Source organism: Lepidochelys olivacea (genome assembly GCF_965140295.1).
Source record: "Lepidochelys olivacea isolate rLepOli2 genome assembly, chromosome: 26".
Lineage (NCBI taxonomy): Eukaryota > Metazoa > Chordata > Testudines > Cheloniidae > Lepidochelys > Lepidochelys olivacea.
This window is the reverse complement of record NC_140436.1, coordinates 1,275,947-1,293,439: the sequence shown is the minus strand read 5'-3', so window position 1 is coordinate 1,293,439 and position 17,493 is coordinate 1,275,947. Positions and strand designations below refer to the sequence as shown.

Sequence of the window (17,493 nt, the reverse complement as noted above, 5' to 3'; positions counted from 1 at the left end):
TTCTTTTGGAACCTTCTGTTTCAGAAGTTGGGCTGTAACCTTTGAAGACACCTTGCAACATTTCCTCTGCCAGTTGCTGGATCAGTCTTATGTGGAGTTACAGTCACAATGGCAGTAATATGTGGGTGTTTTTGTTTTTTTAATTTAAAGGTGTGCAATAGCAACAAGAACTGTCACTGTGACTCAGGTTGGGCCCCTCCCTACTGTGACACGAAAGGATATGGAGGAAGCATAGACAGTGGACCTCCTTATAATGGCAAGTAGTGACAAGGTGACTTCAGGGCAGCATGCCCTTCTTGCTGTTGGTGCTATTTGGACAGAGTGTGCAAATACAGTGCCTAGTTGTCTGGCTGTCCTGGGAAATGAGACTGGCTGATGTGCTGGTGGTTGAAACTGCAGTGAGATTTCTTTCGAGCACAAGAGCTTAGGCTTTGGATCTTGTAGTACTGGAGACTTCTGTCCTCCAGAATGTTGGAAATCTTGCAGTCCCAGCTGTTTTTAGATGACTTCTGTCATCCTGGGCCAAAACCTTTCAAGAGTAGTTGTGTCCAAACTGGAAGTGGGGACCCATTCCAGTTTTGAATCCAACCTAGAACTAAAATTTGTAAGGCGGGGCCAGTTTGAATCTGTCGATTCCAATCTATACATTCAAAATGTGAAGGCCTGTTTCTAGAAATAACGGCAGATGGAAACAGCTGTTTTATGTACAATTGCATGCACAGTCTGAGTAAACACCCATAATACTTGGGGGAGGGAGGGGGGTGTTCTCTTTCCTGCAGGCATATACACCTGCAGTGTAAATGTGTGACTTATGCGTCATGAAGGGGAGTTGGGGTACTATGAACATCATACTACTACATTACCATTTAATTAGCATTTATTATCTGTGTGCAGATTGTGCTTCATGTTGCACTAAACACAAATATAGCGCAGTCCCTGCCTCAAAGACCTTTTGGTCAGTTTAGTATGTTTTTTGGTTATTGTTTTGTGAAATCTCAGGCTTTAGACAGACATGGGTTAGTGTCTGGAGCCTAGCAGAAAAAGTATGTCTTTAGGAGGGACATGGATGATGAGAGAGTGATAGTCTGGTGCACTGGGGTTGGGAGGGCATTTCATGTGTAAAAGAGACTATTGGAAAAGGAACTGAAGAGAGTTGTGAAGCTTGCTTGCTTGCATGGCTGGGCAAGGGGGATGTGGTAGGAAACAGGATCCAAGTTGTAGCCTGGGGCAGACTGGTGCAGTACCTTCAAGGCAAGGAGCGACCTGACATGGTAAGCAATGGGGAGCCAGCAGAGATAGAGATGAGGACAGGAGTGACATGGTTTGCAATAGGTCAGGAGGATAACACTGACAGCTCTTTTGGATGGAGTAATAGGGGTCTAGGGGAAGTCAGTTGTAGTTACTGAGCTGAAAAATCACTCTCTAGAGTATAGAAAAGTGTGTGAACTATCAGGAGAGAAAGGAAGGGGCATAAAAGCTCCGTGTAGAGGGATGGACTAGTGACCTCCTTGAGATCCCTTTGAGTCCCACATTTGTATGATTCTATGACTTTTCATACACTATGTTGTGGAGAAAGATGCCACAAGCCTTGGGGACAGCCTGGATGAATGGAGAAGGGGAGGATGACTCTAAGGTTGTGAACCTGAGCTAAGGGAGGATAGTGGTCTTTCCCACAGCAATATGTGAAGAGGATTTGAGGGGAGTGGGGGAAGAGGGGAGCTCTGTATCAGCCCCATTTAACTTGAGCTGGTGACAGGCCCTTCAGGATGATACATGGAAGAGAGTCTGTTACTACTATATTACTGTGCTACACTATTATAGCACAGGAATATTGGAGAACGTACGCTTTACTCTTCTTTGACATGTTGTCCCTTTTGAAATGACCACCAAAATAACACATTGGGCATGCACCTGGCAATTATACTCAACTTTAGCTTTTCTTTTCTACAGAATGGTGGAAAATTGTAGAATCAGTCCTTTCAAAACCCAGCACTATTGCAGTGCTTAGTAGTGATAGTACTATGAAAACTAATTCTGTCGGATTTTCTTTCTCACCCTCTCCCTACCAGACAAAGACACCTCCTTGAGAGATGGGTTGCTGGTATTCTTTTTCCTGGTTCTTCCACTCCTTTTAGCTGCTGCTGTGGCACTTGCAAAGAGAAAGGCGCTGAAGCAGTGGTTCAGGAGAACGCTGTCACATTGTCATCGGTAAGTAGATTTCCCACCCCTACCCCTGATACTTCATGAACTGACCACAGAGTCCTCTACAGAAGATGATTCCAAAGACTTGAGTGACAGTAGTCCTGAGATGTAAACCTGAGATCCCCACGAGTGGAGATCAGGCAGGTTTATTTCATGCAGTTGCAGTACAGGAGGCAAGTGACCTGATATCAATGGACCTCAGGCCATTTCTTTAAGTGTCATTTGATGTTGTCTGTTTCTGTTTTCTGGGCACATTCTTTGGGACAAAGGAACATTGTTTATCTATTCCTTGAAAGAGAGAGGCTCACAATATGTCTGGACATATGCACCTGTAAAGAGTGACATACATTTTACTGACGAATTTAGGGAATAAAATAATAGTTTTTAAACACACACTTAAATCCAGCCAGTATGTATCTGTAAGAAGTGTCATAACATGTTGATGATGATCCTATTGAATTCTAGTAAGATGCTTGACCAGTCCATGTCAATACAAATCTAATTCCAGATCACATACAAGCATGCCAACTCCTCCTCCTCGCACAGAGACGGACCGAAGAAACTTCCAGCAGAACATGCCTTATACTTCGAGGAGTGTACCCATGGTAGGTGAGACTTGTTTTTTCTCACTTCAATCTTGGAGAGCAATTATTGTCTGTTTTGAAATTAACAGAGTGGATAGAAGGTTGAATTGGTAAATGGATAATAAAAGCAAGAATTACTCCAAAACTATTACTACCTGTGTTTGGTTGGTGGGTTCTTTGTTTTGTTTTTTGTTTTGATTTTTAAAGCAATATAATCTCGTTTCTCAGCTCTTCCCCCCGCCCCCACTTGTAATGTATACATTGTAAGAAATGCTAATGACTACACTTGCTGTAGGATCTAAAATTTTACAGTAATAGCCTATAAATTATATATAGGCTATGCATGATGAATCCCTTTCTTATTTGTCTGTACTCCTTATGGTGCTGTTGAACCAACCAATAATATTAATGAGGAAGATATCCTCTGAAGCCCAAAAGTTTTCAAAGAAGAAAATATATAAGTAATTCCAAGTATAGTGCATTATTGATATTGCAAAGCTACAGTAAAAATACCATCTTGGAAGCACAACTGAGAGATTGCAGTCTCATTAAATGTTTAAGATCTATATATAAAATGTGCTTTAAAATAGAGATGGTACATACTAACATCTTGTCTAGATTTTTCTACTGACCTATAATGCACTCCTACATCTAATTGTGACAAACTATTAAAGGTGACTGCAAAGTCTTCAATCAAAATATAGTAATGTTTTTCCCTTTTTGTTACATACCACATCAGATTGTTGCTAGGAAATGAGGTTATTTTAATCAGGAGGCTTTTATTTTAAATAAAGTAAAACTTTTTTTGGGTGGTGGGAAGGACTAGGATTAGATGATTTAGTTTTATCCGTTCAACATTTCTCAAGCAGCAACCTTCTAAAGCACATCAGGATTTGCCATTTTGTAATATCAATAGATAGGCCAACTACATATTGAATGTAGTACCTTACTAACTGTAATAGAAAGGGGTGTTGCCAGTGAGGAAATGGATTATTTTCTTAACTTCTTAGTAATTAAATTTAAGGGAGGGGGAATGGGACTCTTATGGTTTATGTTGCTTAAACTGTCTTTGAGAGCCAACTGGAAGTGCATTCTCTGAAACCACAAGCAGTCTAGAAAGTATTGTAGTTTGAAAATGAAAGAGTGCTGATCAGGGACACTGTGGCTCACCATACCAAGAGCAGACTCTTCTGCACCTCAGGTTTCCCCTTCTGCATTATCTCCATTTCAGAGAGGGGTAAATCAAAGCACCGTTAAATGACATAGGGTCATCAGAGTGTCTCTTAGATAGAGAGCCACATGTTCTTGATCAGCATTTCTCTATTTTCAAACGACAGTACTCTAAACTTCTGTCACTTTTAAGCTGTCTGGAACTGACGTAATACCATTTAGCTGATGAGCATGAAATAGCATTTCTGTATTTCCCCATTATATCTCCAAATCTGCTAGTGAGTGGCCCAACATTCCAGTGAAATTACTAAAGAAGCAAATCTTCCTCCAGTTCCTGTTTGTGTGATTTTTTTTTTTTTAATATCTGATGATCTTTATTTCCTCATAGGACATGCCAACAAACAGATTCACTGTGCCATCTTATGCAGTTAATCATCATCAACCAGCTTATCACCAGCCTTACAATTATCCTCAGCCACACCAGGAGCAGCAGCAGTATAAGATACCTGCAAGGTCTGTAATGACAATTTTGTTACTGGGGAAAATCCTTTATAATACATATCAAATGTAAAGTTGAGAACTTGAGCACACAATTTGGGGAAACTCATAGCTTGTCATTCTGACTCTAACCCTGTCTTTGGGTTCATGTGTGTAAGGGCTTTTCTCATATCATGTATACGCCAAATAATAAAGCTACACATGTGAATGAAAGGGCTATAATAAAAAAGGGGTGCAATGAAATTTATAAAACATGTATGTTCTCTGATGACACCTCTTACACTCTTGATGGTAGGTACATTATTACAAAAAGTGTGGGTGCTTTCGATCAGCTTTGAGCACCAGTTGTATCTTTCTGTTTAGTTTCACTCTAAAAATATATAAAATATATATATACAACTTTTTTGGTTTAACCATTTATTTAAATGTATAAAATGTTGTATTGATGCCTGTGTCCTTAAGGTGCTAATTAATAAAGCACAAACAGACACTTATATAAAATAAAAGGAGTACTTGTGGCACCTTAGAGACTAACCAATTTATTTGAGCATGAGCTTTCGTGAGCTACAGCTCACTTCATCGGATGCATGAAGTGAGCTGTAGCTCACGAAAGCTCATGCTCAAATAAATTGGTTAGTCTCTAAGGTGCCACAAGTACTCCTTTTCTTTTTGCGAATACAGACTAACACGGCTGTTACTCTGAAACCTGTCATTATATAAAATAGTTTGTACTGTATAGTAATTTGTGTTTTAAATTGGTTTTGGTAGAGGAAAAATTCACTCCAGAATGCTTAATTAGGGAAAGCAGTGTGACTTGGGAAATGTTAGAGGCTTCATATAGTATAGAAGAAAAAACCCTGTGCAGAGAGAGAGCGTTAGATGGGAGTCATTAGGGCAGAGGTGGCAGCTGAAATTATGGGAAGGAGGCACAGGGAGAGACCATCAAAGACATGACGCTAACACAGAGCAGGAGGAAGAGGGATCATTCTCTATCTGCATATAATGGATGTAATAATCTAAACTGACATCTTCATCCCCCGTACAGGCCGCCTCCACCACAACAGAAAAACGTACCTCAGGGACACTATTTTCCTTCTCGACCTGCACCTTTACCTCCCATATAGTTTCTCTTTTACCCTCTCACAAGATGACCTGTTCACTAAAACCAAGCTGAAATTCTTTATCCTTCTTGTATCAAATGGCCCATGCTATCCCAGAGAGCCGTCATTCTGCAGTACTGGATATGGAAAATGAGATGGAAACACAAGGAATGTAAGATATTAAACAAAGATACCTCTACGAAAGCCACAGGAACAGAATACATCAAGTCTGTTCTTAGCTCCGTGTGTGAGTATTGTGGCTTTGCAAACTGAAGTTGGACTATCCAGTTGGAAGTGGATCAGTCTGCAGTAAAATAATGTTTAAAGTACAGCACTTGGGAGTTCCTTTTTATTTCCCCCATCTTATGATGAGACACAATCATTAAATATTCCATGTGGCGTATTGTCTTTCTATATGCATAATAAAAAGTAAAAAACCTATTACCCGGGCAGGTGTCAAAAAATGGAACCGTGAAAATCAGGCCACTTGATTTAACAAAATATTGTTTACATGTTCTTGTTTTGCCTGGACTAGAAACCATTATTCCTGTATATGCAACTAAGAGCACAAGTGAAATAAGATGTCAGTATATTTTGAAAGGAAGATGAACTACCCTATAAACATGTTTGTGTATATGTTTTTACTGGTGTGTTTAATATAAACACACTTTTTAAACAACAAAGAAAATTTTAACTTCATGCTGACTGACACTAGGCTATAGACAATAAAGGATACTAGGGCAGTTAATTTAAATGTTTTTTAAATACACAGTTTTAAGTAGCTAGACGAGAAACCTCTACTAATTTACCACTAATACTTTAAATGGGATATTAAAATAAAGGTACGAAAAATGGTAGCCTTTTCTTGTTTTAGGAAGGGAGTGCTCTTGAGTTTTGATTACGTTATAGACAGTCTGACAGCAAGAGCCATTGCAAAATATTAGGAGGAATGATGCATATGTTTATGTAGGCCCTTTGAAAATTGTTTGAGCACTTTATACCCTAGCACCCCACTGACCCCAATGTACATAATTTTAACCTACTTTTCAAATTTTGATTTTAGTGTCAGTCAGGATGTTGACACTGGCTAAAGCATGTTATTTTTAAAATCCGATTTAAATCTGTATCTGAAAAAAGATGCTCTTGGATGTCAATTGAGGTATGTTAACCCAGGTGCAGTTGGATTATGTTCCACTAGATTATGTTGACACAGTGTCGTAGATGCGGGACTGCCACGGTGATGTGTTACACAAATTACAGAAGGTGAAAAACAATTACTGTTAAAAATAATGCTAAGCTTTCTCGTTTTGTCTTAGCCACTTAGCACAAACTCGTTTTGTAAATTTCCCCATATTTGCCAAAAAATCTGTCTGTATATATACTTATATAAATATATATAAAGTTTGTATTTGTAATAATAAAATACTTGAACTACTGTGGTTCCCCATAAACATAAAGAATAAGATTTAAACGCTATTAAAATATGTACTAGTTCATCAAAATATAGCGCAAGGTGGGTTGTTTGTTTTTAGGATTACCATTGGCTTGTTTCTCTTCTCTCTTATGGGGGGTTGCTTATCTAAAGTTAACCAGGCTTTCTGTCTGCCTAAGGTACACTTCTTCCCAGGTCTTTTGTAGACAGTTCATGACATGAATGACTCAATGTACAGGGTGGGAGGGGAACCTAAGTTATGAAAATATCCCCAGAGAAAGGCCTGCTTAATTGTATTTAAACTTGTGAATGCCTATGCTATCGCTGTGTTAAATTGTGTGCCTTTAATATTAATAGCGTTTTCACACTTCTAGCATACCATTAGCAATACTATGTGCAGACTAGGGCAGTAAGGCAATAAGCCTCATTCTGAGATCGCTGTGTCTATGGGAATAAAGTAGCTCCTCACATTTTAAGCACACGGTGAATACTGAAGATGACCACTGCTGTCATGTGTAAGTCTAACAGCCCTCGTGTCTGAATATTATTTGAACCATCAGAACTTCTGCCTTAGTCTCGTTGGTAAATTGTGCTTGTCTAACCCTTTGCACCCCACGGGGCGCGGTGGGAGCTTGGACCTCGTGCTGGCTGGGCGGGGTGACAGAAACCCCCCCCCCCCGAGCCACACGGAAGGGGCTTCTCTTGCCTGGGGCTTTTGTTTGTTTTTTAATAGTAATAATTAAAGATGCCAGTTTTGTAAAACCGCTGCCTCGCGTTGTCCTGCCTCTCTCGGGCTCCCCGCGCCCGGCCCGGCCTGGCTGCCCCGCAGCGCCCCAGGGCGCCGCGTCCCCTCCCGGCCCGCGCCCCCCGCAGCCGCCCCGGAGCCCTGCAGCCGGCGGCTCCCGCCCGGGCCCGGCCCCGGCCCCCGCCGCCCAGGAGCCCCGGGGCGGGTCCGCCTCGCGCTCGGGACCCCCCTTCCCCCCGGCCGTGGCCGTTACCCGCCGGCCGCGCGCAGCATGGGGCGGGGGCTGCGCCTGGCGCTGCTGGCGGCCCTGCTCGCCGGGCTCGGTGAGGGGGGGGGACCCGCGCTGCCCCCCAGCTACCCCCCCCGTCCTGCCCCACGGCCCGTCACCCCCCCCGCTGCCCCCCGCCCTGTCACCCGCCCCGCTCCCTGTTACCCCCCGCGCTGCCCCCCAGCTACCCCCCCTCGCCCTGCCCCACGGCCCGTTACCCCCCCCCCCCGCTGTCCCCCGCTGCCCCCGCCCCGCCCTGCTCCCTGTTCCCCCGCGCTGCCCCCGTCACCCCCCGCTGCCCCCCGCCCCATGACCCGCCCCGCCCTGCTCCCTGTTACCCCCCGCGCTGCCCCCCGTCACCCCCCGCTGCCCCCTGCCCTGCCCCATGTCACCCCCAGCTGCCTCCTGCCCCATCACCCCCCCGACCTGCCCACTGTCAACCCCCCCCCGTGCTGGCCCCCCCGTCACGTCACCCCTGTCCTGCCCCACAGTCCCCTAACCCCCCCCACCTCATCATCCCCTTCCCTGACACCCCATCACCTCCTTAGGTAGAGATCCCCCTCCACTGACTGCTCCCTGACCCCCTTCAGCCCCTTGTCACCCGCTCTGTTGACCCCCACAACACCATGACACCCCTATGCTGATCCCCCACAGCCCCATCACACCCCGCACTGACCTGCATCACCTCCCCAAGGGAGAGACCCCCCCAGCCAGCCCTGCACTGCCCCCCACAGCCCTGCACTCCACAGTCCCCTGCACTGATCCCCCATCCCCCCCAATGGAGAGACCCCCCCCTGCGCTGACCCCCACAGCTCCTGATCAACTCCTGCATTGCCCCACATTATCCGTTAAGGAAGAGACCCTTCACAGACACACACCACCCTCCAGCCACCCCAAGAGGAAAGACCCCCTCCACAGTCACTGACCCCTGACGTATAGTCACCTGCTTCACTGCCCCTTCTCACAATCACTCCAAACTGGGAGAGATGCTCCCTAGTTACCTCCAACGGGAGAGAACCCCCGCCTCCCCTAACGTGAGACTACCCCACAGTCGCCCCATCAGGGTTCCCGCCCCACTCTGAACTCTAGGGTACAGATGTGGGGACCCGCATGAAAGACCCCCTAAGCTTATTTCTACCAGCTTAGGATAAAACTTCCCCAAGGCACAAACTCTTTTTCCCTTGGAGGGTAAGCTGCCACCACCAAGTGATTTAACAAAGAATCAGGGAAAGGACCACTTGGAGTTCTTATTCCCCCAAAATATCCCCCCAAGCCCTTACACCCCCTTTCCTGGGAAGGCTTGAGAATAATATCCTAACCAATTGGTTACAAAGTGATCACAGACCCAAACGCCTGGGTCTTAGGACAATAGAGAAATCGTTCAGGCTCTTAAAAGGAACAGAACTTTATTAGAAAGAAAAAAGGTAAAAGAAGCACTTCTGTAAAATTAAAAGGGAAGCTAATGTCACATGTACATGTGCAGCGGTAACGATGCAGCTGCGGTGCTGCAGCACATCTGGCAAAGACACTCTATTCTGATGGGAGAGAGCTCTTCCGTCGGCAGGAAAAAACCACCCCTGCAAGCGGCAGAAGCTGTGTGGACAGGAGAGAAGCTCTCCTGCCACGTTAGTGCTGTGCACACTAGTGCTTATGTCAGTGTAGCTTGTGTCGCTCAGGGGGTGAAATATTCACACCCGTGAGTGACAAATTTTGCCAACATAGGCAGTAGTGTAGACATAGCCTAAAGTGAGGGGCAGTGGAGGATAGATAGCTGTTTACGGAGTTATAGATATACTTTTTCAAAGCAAATATATTTACAAAGTGGATGTATTTGAATGTATCTCTCCCACACCCATCATTTATCTTTTTAGGCCCTGATCCTACCAAAACTTACACGTGCTTAATTTTTGTTAAAGTTAAGCATGCATGTAAATCTTTGCAGGCTGAAAAATTCCTTGGGGGCAGGAATCTATTTATGTCTGTGCTTGTACAGCCCTTAGCACAGTGGAGCTTTGAGTCTGATTCAAATATTTAGGTATGTTTGTAATGGTATTATTACATAAAAATAATAACTAACATATTTCCCTCCTTTAGGTTCTCAAATATTTTTGCACATCACAGATCCACAGAGAATATCCTCAAATATAACTGGAGATCTGGTACTTGTAGTTAAGGAATACAGTTGTTCCTATATATATAATTAGATATTAAATTATATAACCTAAATATGTGCCGATGGAGGTACAGTGAGAATCTGTTAAAATCCTTTAAATGCTACAAGCCTTGTAGCACATTTGTGGCTATAGTGTATAAGGTGTTTCCAATGTTGCAGTGAAACATCCTACAGTCCCTTGTTGGGCCAATGAGTCTTTGAGAAGAGATGTATATTTGGCAAAGTGCTTGGGCACTCAGAGCAGTAACCTTAAAGTGGAACTACAAATGTTTTATAAAATAATTTGGTTGCTAAATCAATAATAAAACATTTGGACTCAAAACTACAAATAAAAGGGCAAGTTATTATAATCTATTGATAAATAAATGTACAATTTAAGGCACCACTCTTGCAAAGACTTAAATGTGTATAACTTTTTGCACATTCTAAAGCCCATTGAAGTCAATGGGAGTCTCTTCACTGACTTGCTTTAGCTCAGGCTTCAAATATGTAACTTGGCAGCATGGGCTACATAAGGTTTGAAAATAGTTTTTTCTTCAAGTTTGTTAAATCTTAAATTTGGGTTTCTGTGTCTTTCCTGTAATGAGTCACAATACCCCAAACGTTACAGGTGGTGATACCTGCAGGCAGGGTGGATTTGATTTCATAGAATCATAGAATATCAGGGTTGGAAGGGACCTCAGGAGGTCATCTAGTCCAACCCCTTGCTCAAAGCAGGACCAATCCCCAACTAAATCATCCCAGCCAGGGCTTTGTCAAGCCTGATCTTAAAAACCTCAAAGAAAGGAGATTCCACCACCTCCCTAGGTAATGCATTCCAGTGCTTCACAGATCTTGGGGGACAGGCCAGTCCTTGCTTCCAGACAGCCCCCCAACCTGAAGCAAATACTCACCAGCAGCCACACACCACACAACAAAACCACTAACCCAAGAAATTATCCTTGCAACAAAGCCCGTTGCCAACTGTGTCCACATATCTATTCAGGGGACACCATCATAGAGCCTAATCACATCAGCCACACTATCAGAGGCTCGTTCACCTGCACATCTACCAATGTGATATATGCCATCATTGGCCAGCAATGCCCCTCTGCCATGTACATTGGTCAAACTGGACAGTCTCTGTGTAAAAGAATAAATGGACACAAATCAGATGTCAAGAATTTCAACATTCAAAAACCAGCTGGAGAACACTTCAATCTCTTTGGTCACTCGCTTACAGACCTAAAAGTCACAATTCTTCAACAAAAAAACTTCAAAAACAGACTCCAAGGAGAGACTGCTGAATTGGAATTAATTTGCCAACTGGATACAATTAACTTAGGCTTGAATAGAGACTGGGAGTGGATGAGTCATTACACAAAGTAAAACTATTTCCCCATGTTTATTCCCCCCCCATCCCCCACTTTTCCTCAGACGTTCTTGTCAACTGCTGGAAATGGCCCACCTCGATTATCACTACAAAAGGTCCTCCCTGCCCCCCTCTCCTGCTGGTAATAGTTCACCTTACGTGATCACTCTCTTGTTACAGTGTGTATGGTAACACCCATTGTTTCATGTTCTCTATGTATATAAATCTCCCCACAGTATTTTCCACTGAATGCAACTGATAAAGTGAGCTGTAGCTCACGAAAGTTTATGCTCAAATAAATTTGTTAGTCTCTAAGGTGCCACAAGTACTCCTTTTCTTTTCAAACTCCTAGTGAATTTTTTTTTTTTTAATATGCAACCTAAACCTCCCCCACTGCAACTTGAGACCATTACTCCTCGTTCTGTCATCTGCTACCATTGAGAATAGTCTAGATCCATCCTCTTTGGAACCTCCTTTCAGGTAGTTGAAAGCTATCAAATCCCCCCACATTCTTCTCTTCCACGGACTAAACAATCCCAGTTCCCTCAGCCTCTCCTCATAAGTCCTGTCCCTCCTAATCATTTTTGTTGCCCTCCACTGGATGCTTTCCAATTTTTTCACATCTTTCTTGTAGTGTGGGGCGCAAAACTGGACACAGTACTCCAGATGAGGCCTCACCAATGCCGAATAGAGGGGAACGATCACGTCCCTCGATCTGCTGGCAATGTCCCTACTTATACAGCCCAAAATGCCATTGGCCTTCTTAGCAACAAGGGCACACTGTTGACTCATGTCCAGCTTCTCGTCCACTGTAACCCCTCGGTCATTTTCTGCAGAAAGCAAGTCAGGAAGACTCGATTTAATCATGGATTTCTACATACAAGTGCATTCTGGTTGGTTTTTATAACCTTAATACATATTCTTCACAATTCAGAGATAGATGTAGGTTTCATTTTTAGAAGGTACACACTATACATTTTTAAAGTGATTTATTTTGAGAACCTTTCAGATTAGTTTTACAACTATATCAGAAAATGAATGATTGTTTGGTTATTTCATTTACCAAAGGTAATTGAAGCAGATATTTATGAAGTCATTGGGAGGTGAACTATCTCTAATTCAACAGGGTAATCATTAATATTTGGGGGATTTTCTTGCCATTCTGTATTAGGAGGAGAACATCACCAGACAGACATTTAAATTGTTTTATTTAACTAAAACAACAACGTTATGTATTCTGGATTTTTTTCTTCGACAGCAAACATATAATATTTTAACAAAACAAGCATATGAATTTTTGAATTTAGTTAAACATTCAAGTTTTTCAAAATCAGGTTTGTTTTTGTTAAAATTGTTTTTAACTAAAATAGTTCAATGAATTTAAAAAAAATTAAACCGATTATGTCAGCCAGGTCAATATGAGTAACTTAAAATATTGGCTTTTGAAGCTAACTCAGTCATCTTCACCTTCATTTTCCTGTTTGCTCATAATCTGGAAAAGAAAAACAAGCTTTCCTGCTTTTTCAGGTCCCAAACAATTTCTCAGTTTGGAATGAATTAGTCCAAAGAAAGAAAATATTCTTTCTACACCGGCAGAAGAAGCTACTGCTGTTAAAAGTGAGATTATCGCTTCAACAGTCTCTGAATCCAAATGCTTAAGTGACTTCCACCAGCTCACTGATATGACTTTCTTTAAAACATCATCAGCAAACGTATTTCTTGAATGGTTCACCCTTAGCTCTGAAGTTCATTATAGTTGGCATTATGGAGGGATGATTGCTGGATGTCCATGTCATAGCCAACTCCTCCTCTTCAGCAGTTAAGGTTTGACCCTGGTACCAAGTATTGAGAATATTTTCAAGAAAATGAGCTGGAGATAGTGTTTGTCCCATTTGTTTTAATGCTTCTAATTTATCTCTGTCGTTGCATATTTCCCTTTTTAAGATCTCACTCAGTTCCTTCCAAATTTCAACAGCATAAGCCATAAAACAGCTATTCCCCTGCATTTTGTTCAAGGCTACAGAAATAGGCTACTGGGTACTCAGCACGTGTTTAAACTTTTCTCTTAAGTCCAGTGTTGAGAACTTTGGCTGTGACGTGCAATCTGTTTTTTCACAATTTTGTTCACAAACTGTCATCAGATTAGGCCAGTTCTTGATATAGTGCTCAAAACAGTCCACTACTGAGTTCCATCGCACATCTTGTGGGAGGGTTATCTTGGTTCCTCCCACTTTTTTCAAAGCAGCTGCTGCAAAGTAGTTGTTACAGAAGTAGTTTGCAATTTCAACAACATTAGCCTTTATTTCTGGAACACCGAAGTCTTTGGCTAGGAGGTGCATCAAATGAGCAATGCAACCGTATGTTATTAGCTTGGGACGCTCTTCACTCTCTTCTAAATAATTTCTTCTCATCTTGGATACATTTGCAGCATTGTCTGTGACCAAGCTGCATACTAGACATTTTAATTTTTTTTCACAGTTTGTTATAGCTTTTACTGCTACTTCTTGTAAGTATTCTGCTGTGTGTGCATTTCCTGATGTGTCAATTGTTTCTGTAAGGAAAACATTCCCTTCTTCTGTTGTCACACAAGCACATACAACAGGATGATTGTGGACATTGCTCCACCCATCAAGACTCAGGTTAACAATTTCATCCTCTACACTTCTTGCACCCTGCTCAGTTTCTCTTTCATACACTTTATCCAGCAATTTGCCTGCGACATCTGCTCTGTTGGGTGGACTGTATCCTGGTCTTAATGACTGAAACATGTTAATAAAGTGTGGGTTCTCAATCATACGGAAAGGAGAGTTTGTTTCATAAACAAACCGGGCAATTTTTTCATCAATTACCTCTTTTTGTAATCTGCTGGTTCTTATCACAAATTTATCTATGGTTCTTTCTGGATGATGGAGTGGTTTTTTTTCTTTTTGCTACAAGTGATATGCTATGGCTATGTGACATACATGATGTGACTGAAACACTGTCATTGGCAGATAACTCTGAAACTACAGAAAATGATGGTGATCTTGAAGGTGGATAGTCTTCAGAATCCTGTATGTTGAGGATGGATTCTCCTAAACAAAATAAGTCAATGCAGTTATTTAATTATTATTACCATACTGCTCATTTAGTATTACTCATTGCATTCACTGACACTCAGTACTACTTTAAACGTGAAATTGTAAAAGGAAGATCTGCCTATTTCAACTATTTATTTTTTATCACAGCTGCATCTAAAATGATAGTACCAGAGAGTAACAACTATATTTTTTGCTCCAACATGAGAATTCAAGAATAGTCCAGAAGGAAGACAGGCAGTCCTTCGAAAGAAGTATGAAATAAAAAAGTCTTCAGTCACAACCTGAAGATCCTGCATCACCATGTTCAGACATGTTTCCTTCATCATCTTCAGTGCAGCTTCCTCCTGAGAAGGAACACTTCTTATGATGTTGTTTCATTTGGGCAGTCAGGCCTGGCATTTCTTTGTTGCACGGTTTGCATTTTGCATGCATGCTACAGGAAGAGGAACTTCATTAAAATATTCCCAAACTGGGTCTCTTTTACGGCCTGCTGCCTTTATAGGTTTTCCCTTCTAGTGAGAGAATGGTAGATCTCAAATCAATGAAGGCTACACTCAGAAAGACCTCAAGACTTCTGGAATATGCTGCTCCAACAGTTTCACTTTTGTTTCTACTGCCTGTCCCTCCCTTCTGACATTTATCTCCAGACTTCTTCTTGTCTATTCTGCTCCCAACAATCTTCTATTCATTGAACTTTTTGAAACATTGCATTTTTAGAGAGAGGTAAGGGATTGACTCTGTCTACACAAATTTGCAGAGGGACAGTAGGGTTGAGGTCTGTTATTTCTCACGTCTATATATTATTTATTTATTTTATTTTAAAACATTTTTGCTGTTAACAAGCATGTTATCTCTGGAGACCCAAATGCACAGTTTGAGAACTGCAAAACTAAGCATTTCTGATGGTATCTTCTAGACTGAGCACTGAGTCCCACTGGGTAGATAGAAAGATTAACCTAAATAATCTATACAGAAGCCCCTGGAACCCTATAGGATTGGGTCCCTAATCCATGAACTATTGGAACTCATTTACAAAACTTTTCTTAGACTTTACTTGAATATATTGTCTCATACTATAGAATCAGAATGTATAATCCCTATTCCATGATGTCTTTGAGCTATAATGTATCTTAATTAAAACTATCTTTAGATAGCTTTTTTCCTCAAAAAGCATTTTATCAAAAAATCTGATTTAAATAAAAAAATCAGATTTTTAATTTTTTTTTTAAAAAATCATTGATTTTTATTCACCCTTCCTGGAGGTCAGAGTAGGAGACAGGCTAGAACTCCCAGGTTCTATTTCTGGCTCTAAATTCTCTTTGTATAGTCTGTTTTGGGGCAAGTCATGTCAACTCTGTGCTTCAGTTTTTCTATTTGAATTTTTATAAACAGTTACGAGATCCTGGGATGAAAGGTTCTGTTGACGTACACCATTTTATTTTTATTAATAACAATAGGAGAGTGGCAATGAAAACTTATATTTACATACATGTCTTGGAGATTTAAGGAAGGGGTCTTAAATCATGTTATACTTGAACAAGAATCTTCAGTAATTCTCCCTCCAAATTAACAAGAGCCTTCAAGTGTTTGTTCACAAAAGTAAGAAGCAGCAGCTGATTCTAAAATGATGAATTCCTTCATGTGACTTCAGAATGATGCTCTTCTGAATTAGATGAAATGTGTTATTTCTACTTCCATCCTATTTGTCCACTGGATTCCAGGTTCTAGATTCCAGCGGTCTATAATACTTTCAGCAAATTCCCTCACCAGTCGAAGCTATGATGTATCAGTTTCCATTTTATTTACTGCAATGTCCATCACCTGGTCACTATCACTGGCATTTTTTGCCTTTGCACACATCTGGCTATCTTGAGATGGAATTGGCTATTAAATTATTTCTCCTATGTGTTGGACATAAAACACAGACACGCATCTTGAACATGTGGAATACAGTGTATGTCAGTCAAAGGAAGAGTGGTGGATGAGCCTTTTTAGGAAACCACAGACAATCATTGCACAGAGTATTGGAACGATACAGGGCAGTTGTTCTGGTAGCTGTCGAGATGTCAAAACTGCGCTGATAACCATGTTACTGTCCATCCATTTCCCGTTAAGAAACATTTGTGGTGCATTTTTAATTTACGTTCATGTTTAATAAATGCAGAATTACTATGCTTTGCAAAATATTGTGTTACTGAATTCTTTTTTTCTCTGTCATTCTGGCTGGTTTAGGACAAAGTGTCCTATGTCATTACAATAGGAGGGACACCGTATACTCTTCACCTGAAGCAACAGTAAGTGATTGACTTTGTTCCTAACCCTTTGGTTCTTATCTGTTATAAGCCAGTCATGTGGCTCAAAAAAGGTTCTAATAAGGTTTATTAAATATTGGATAATTTGTCTTCAACTTCCCTTTCTTTTCCAATCATTGGTTATAATTTTCAGTCTGTAACAGTCCAAGCTGATACTTCTCTATCTTCTTTGCTGTAGCCTCAGTTATTACTAGTATTGTGCACTGACAATGGGAGAATCTAAGATTCTGTAGTAGGAAGTATTTTCAGAGATCCATGTATTCTTCAGTTTCAAGACTTGAGCAGAAGATTGAGAAGCTGACTGGCAAACAGCAGAAGAACTTGGAATCCTCAGAAGGGTTTGTATCTATGTGATCTGAAGGCTGCACATAACTGGCATCTCATCTAGCTCAGCAATTTTCCAGTCTGAAAGAAGCAATAAAACATTAAATTGTAACTCAAGAAACAAAACTAAGGGGTGATACAAATCACTGCAGCATGTTGAAAATAGTGTGGGTGCTCTTTAAACTTGCAGTGATGTGTAATCTTTATTTTTTAATGCAAACATTTTTTATTCTCTTTTTATAGACTATTTTTAT

At 41.4% G+C, this 17,493-nt stretch overlaps 1 protein-coding gene across 2 annotated transcripts in view; it reads left to right on the top strand.

Annotated features, from left to right (window-relative positions):
• The window catches only part of LOC311513440 (disintegrin and metalloproteinase domain-containing protein 9-like), a 49,686-nt gene extending 41,957 nt beyond the window's left edge, over positions 1-7,729 (top strand). Inside the window, exons 18-22 of one of the 2 annotated variants that reach the window (XM_084615278.1) lie at positions 151-256; positions 2,070-2,208; positions 2,711-2,807; positions 4,345-4,469; positions 5,500-7,729. In XM_084615278.1, coding sequence (XP_084471404.1) covers positions 151-256; positions 2,070-2,208; positions 2,711-2,807; positions 4,345-4,469; positions 5,500-5,578 — 546 coding nt within the window. In that variant the 3' untranslated portion in view covers positions 5,579-7,729. The remainder of the gene's footprint in view (positions 1-150; positions 257-2,069; positions 2,209-2,710; positions 2,808-4,344; positions 4,470-5,499) is intronic. The other variant, XM_084615279.1, reaches the window with a different exon arrangement.
• Positions 7,730-17,493: the final 9,764 nt, after the last annotated feature.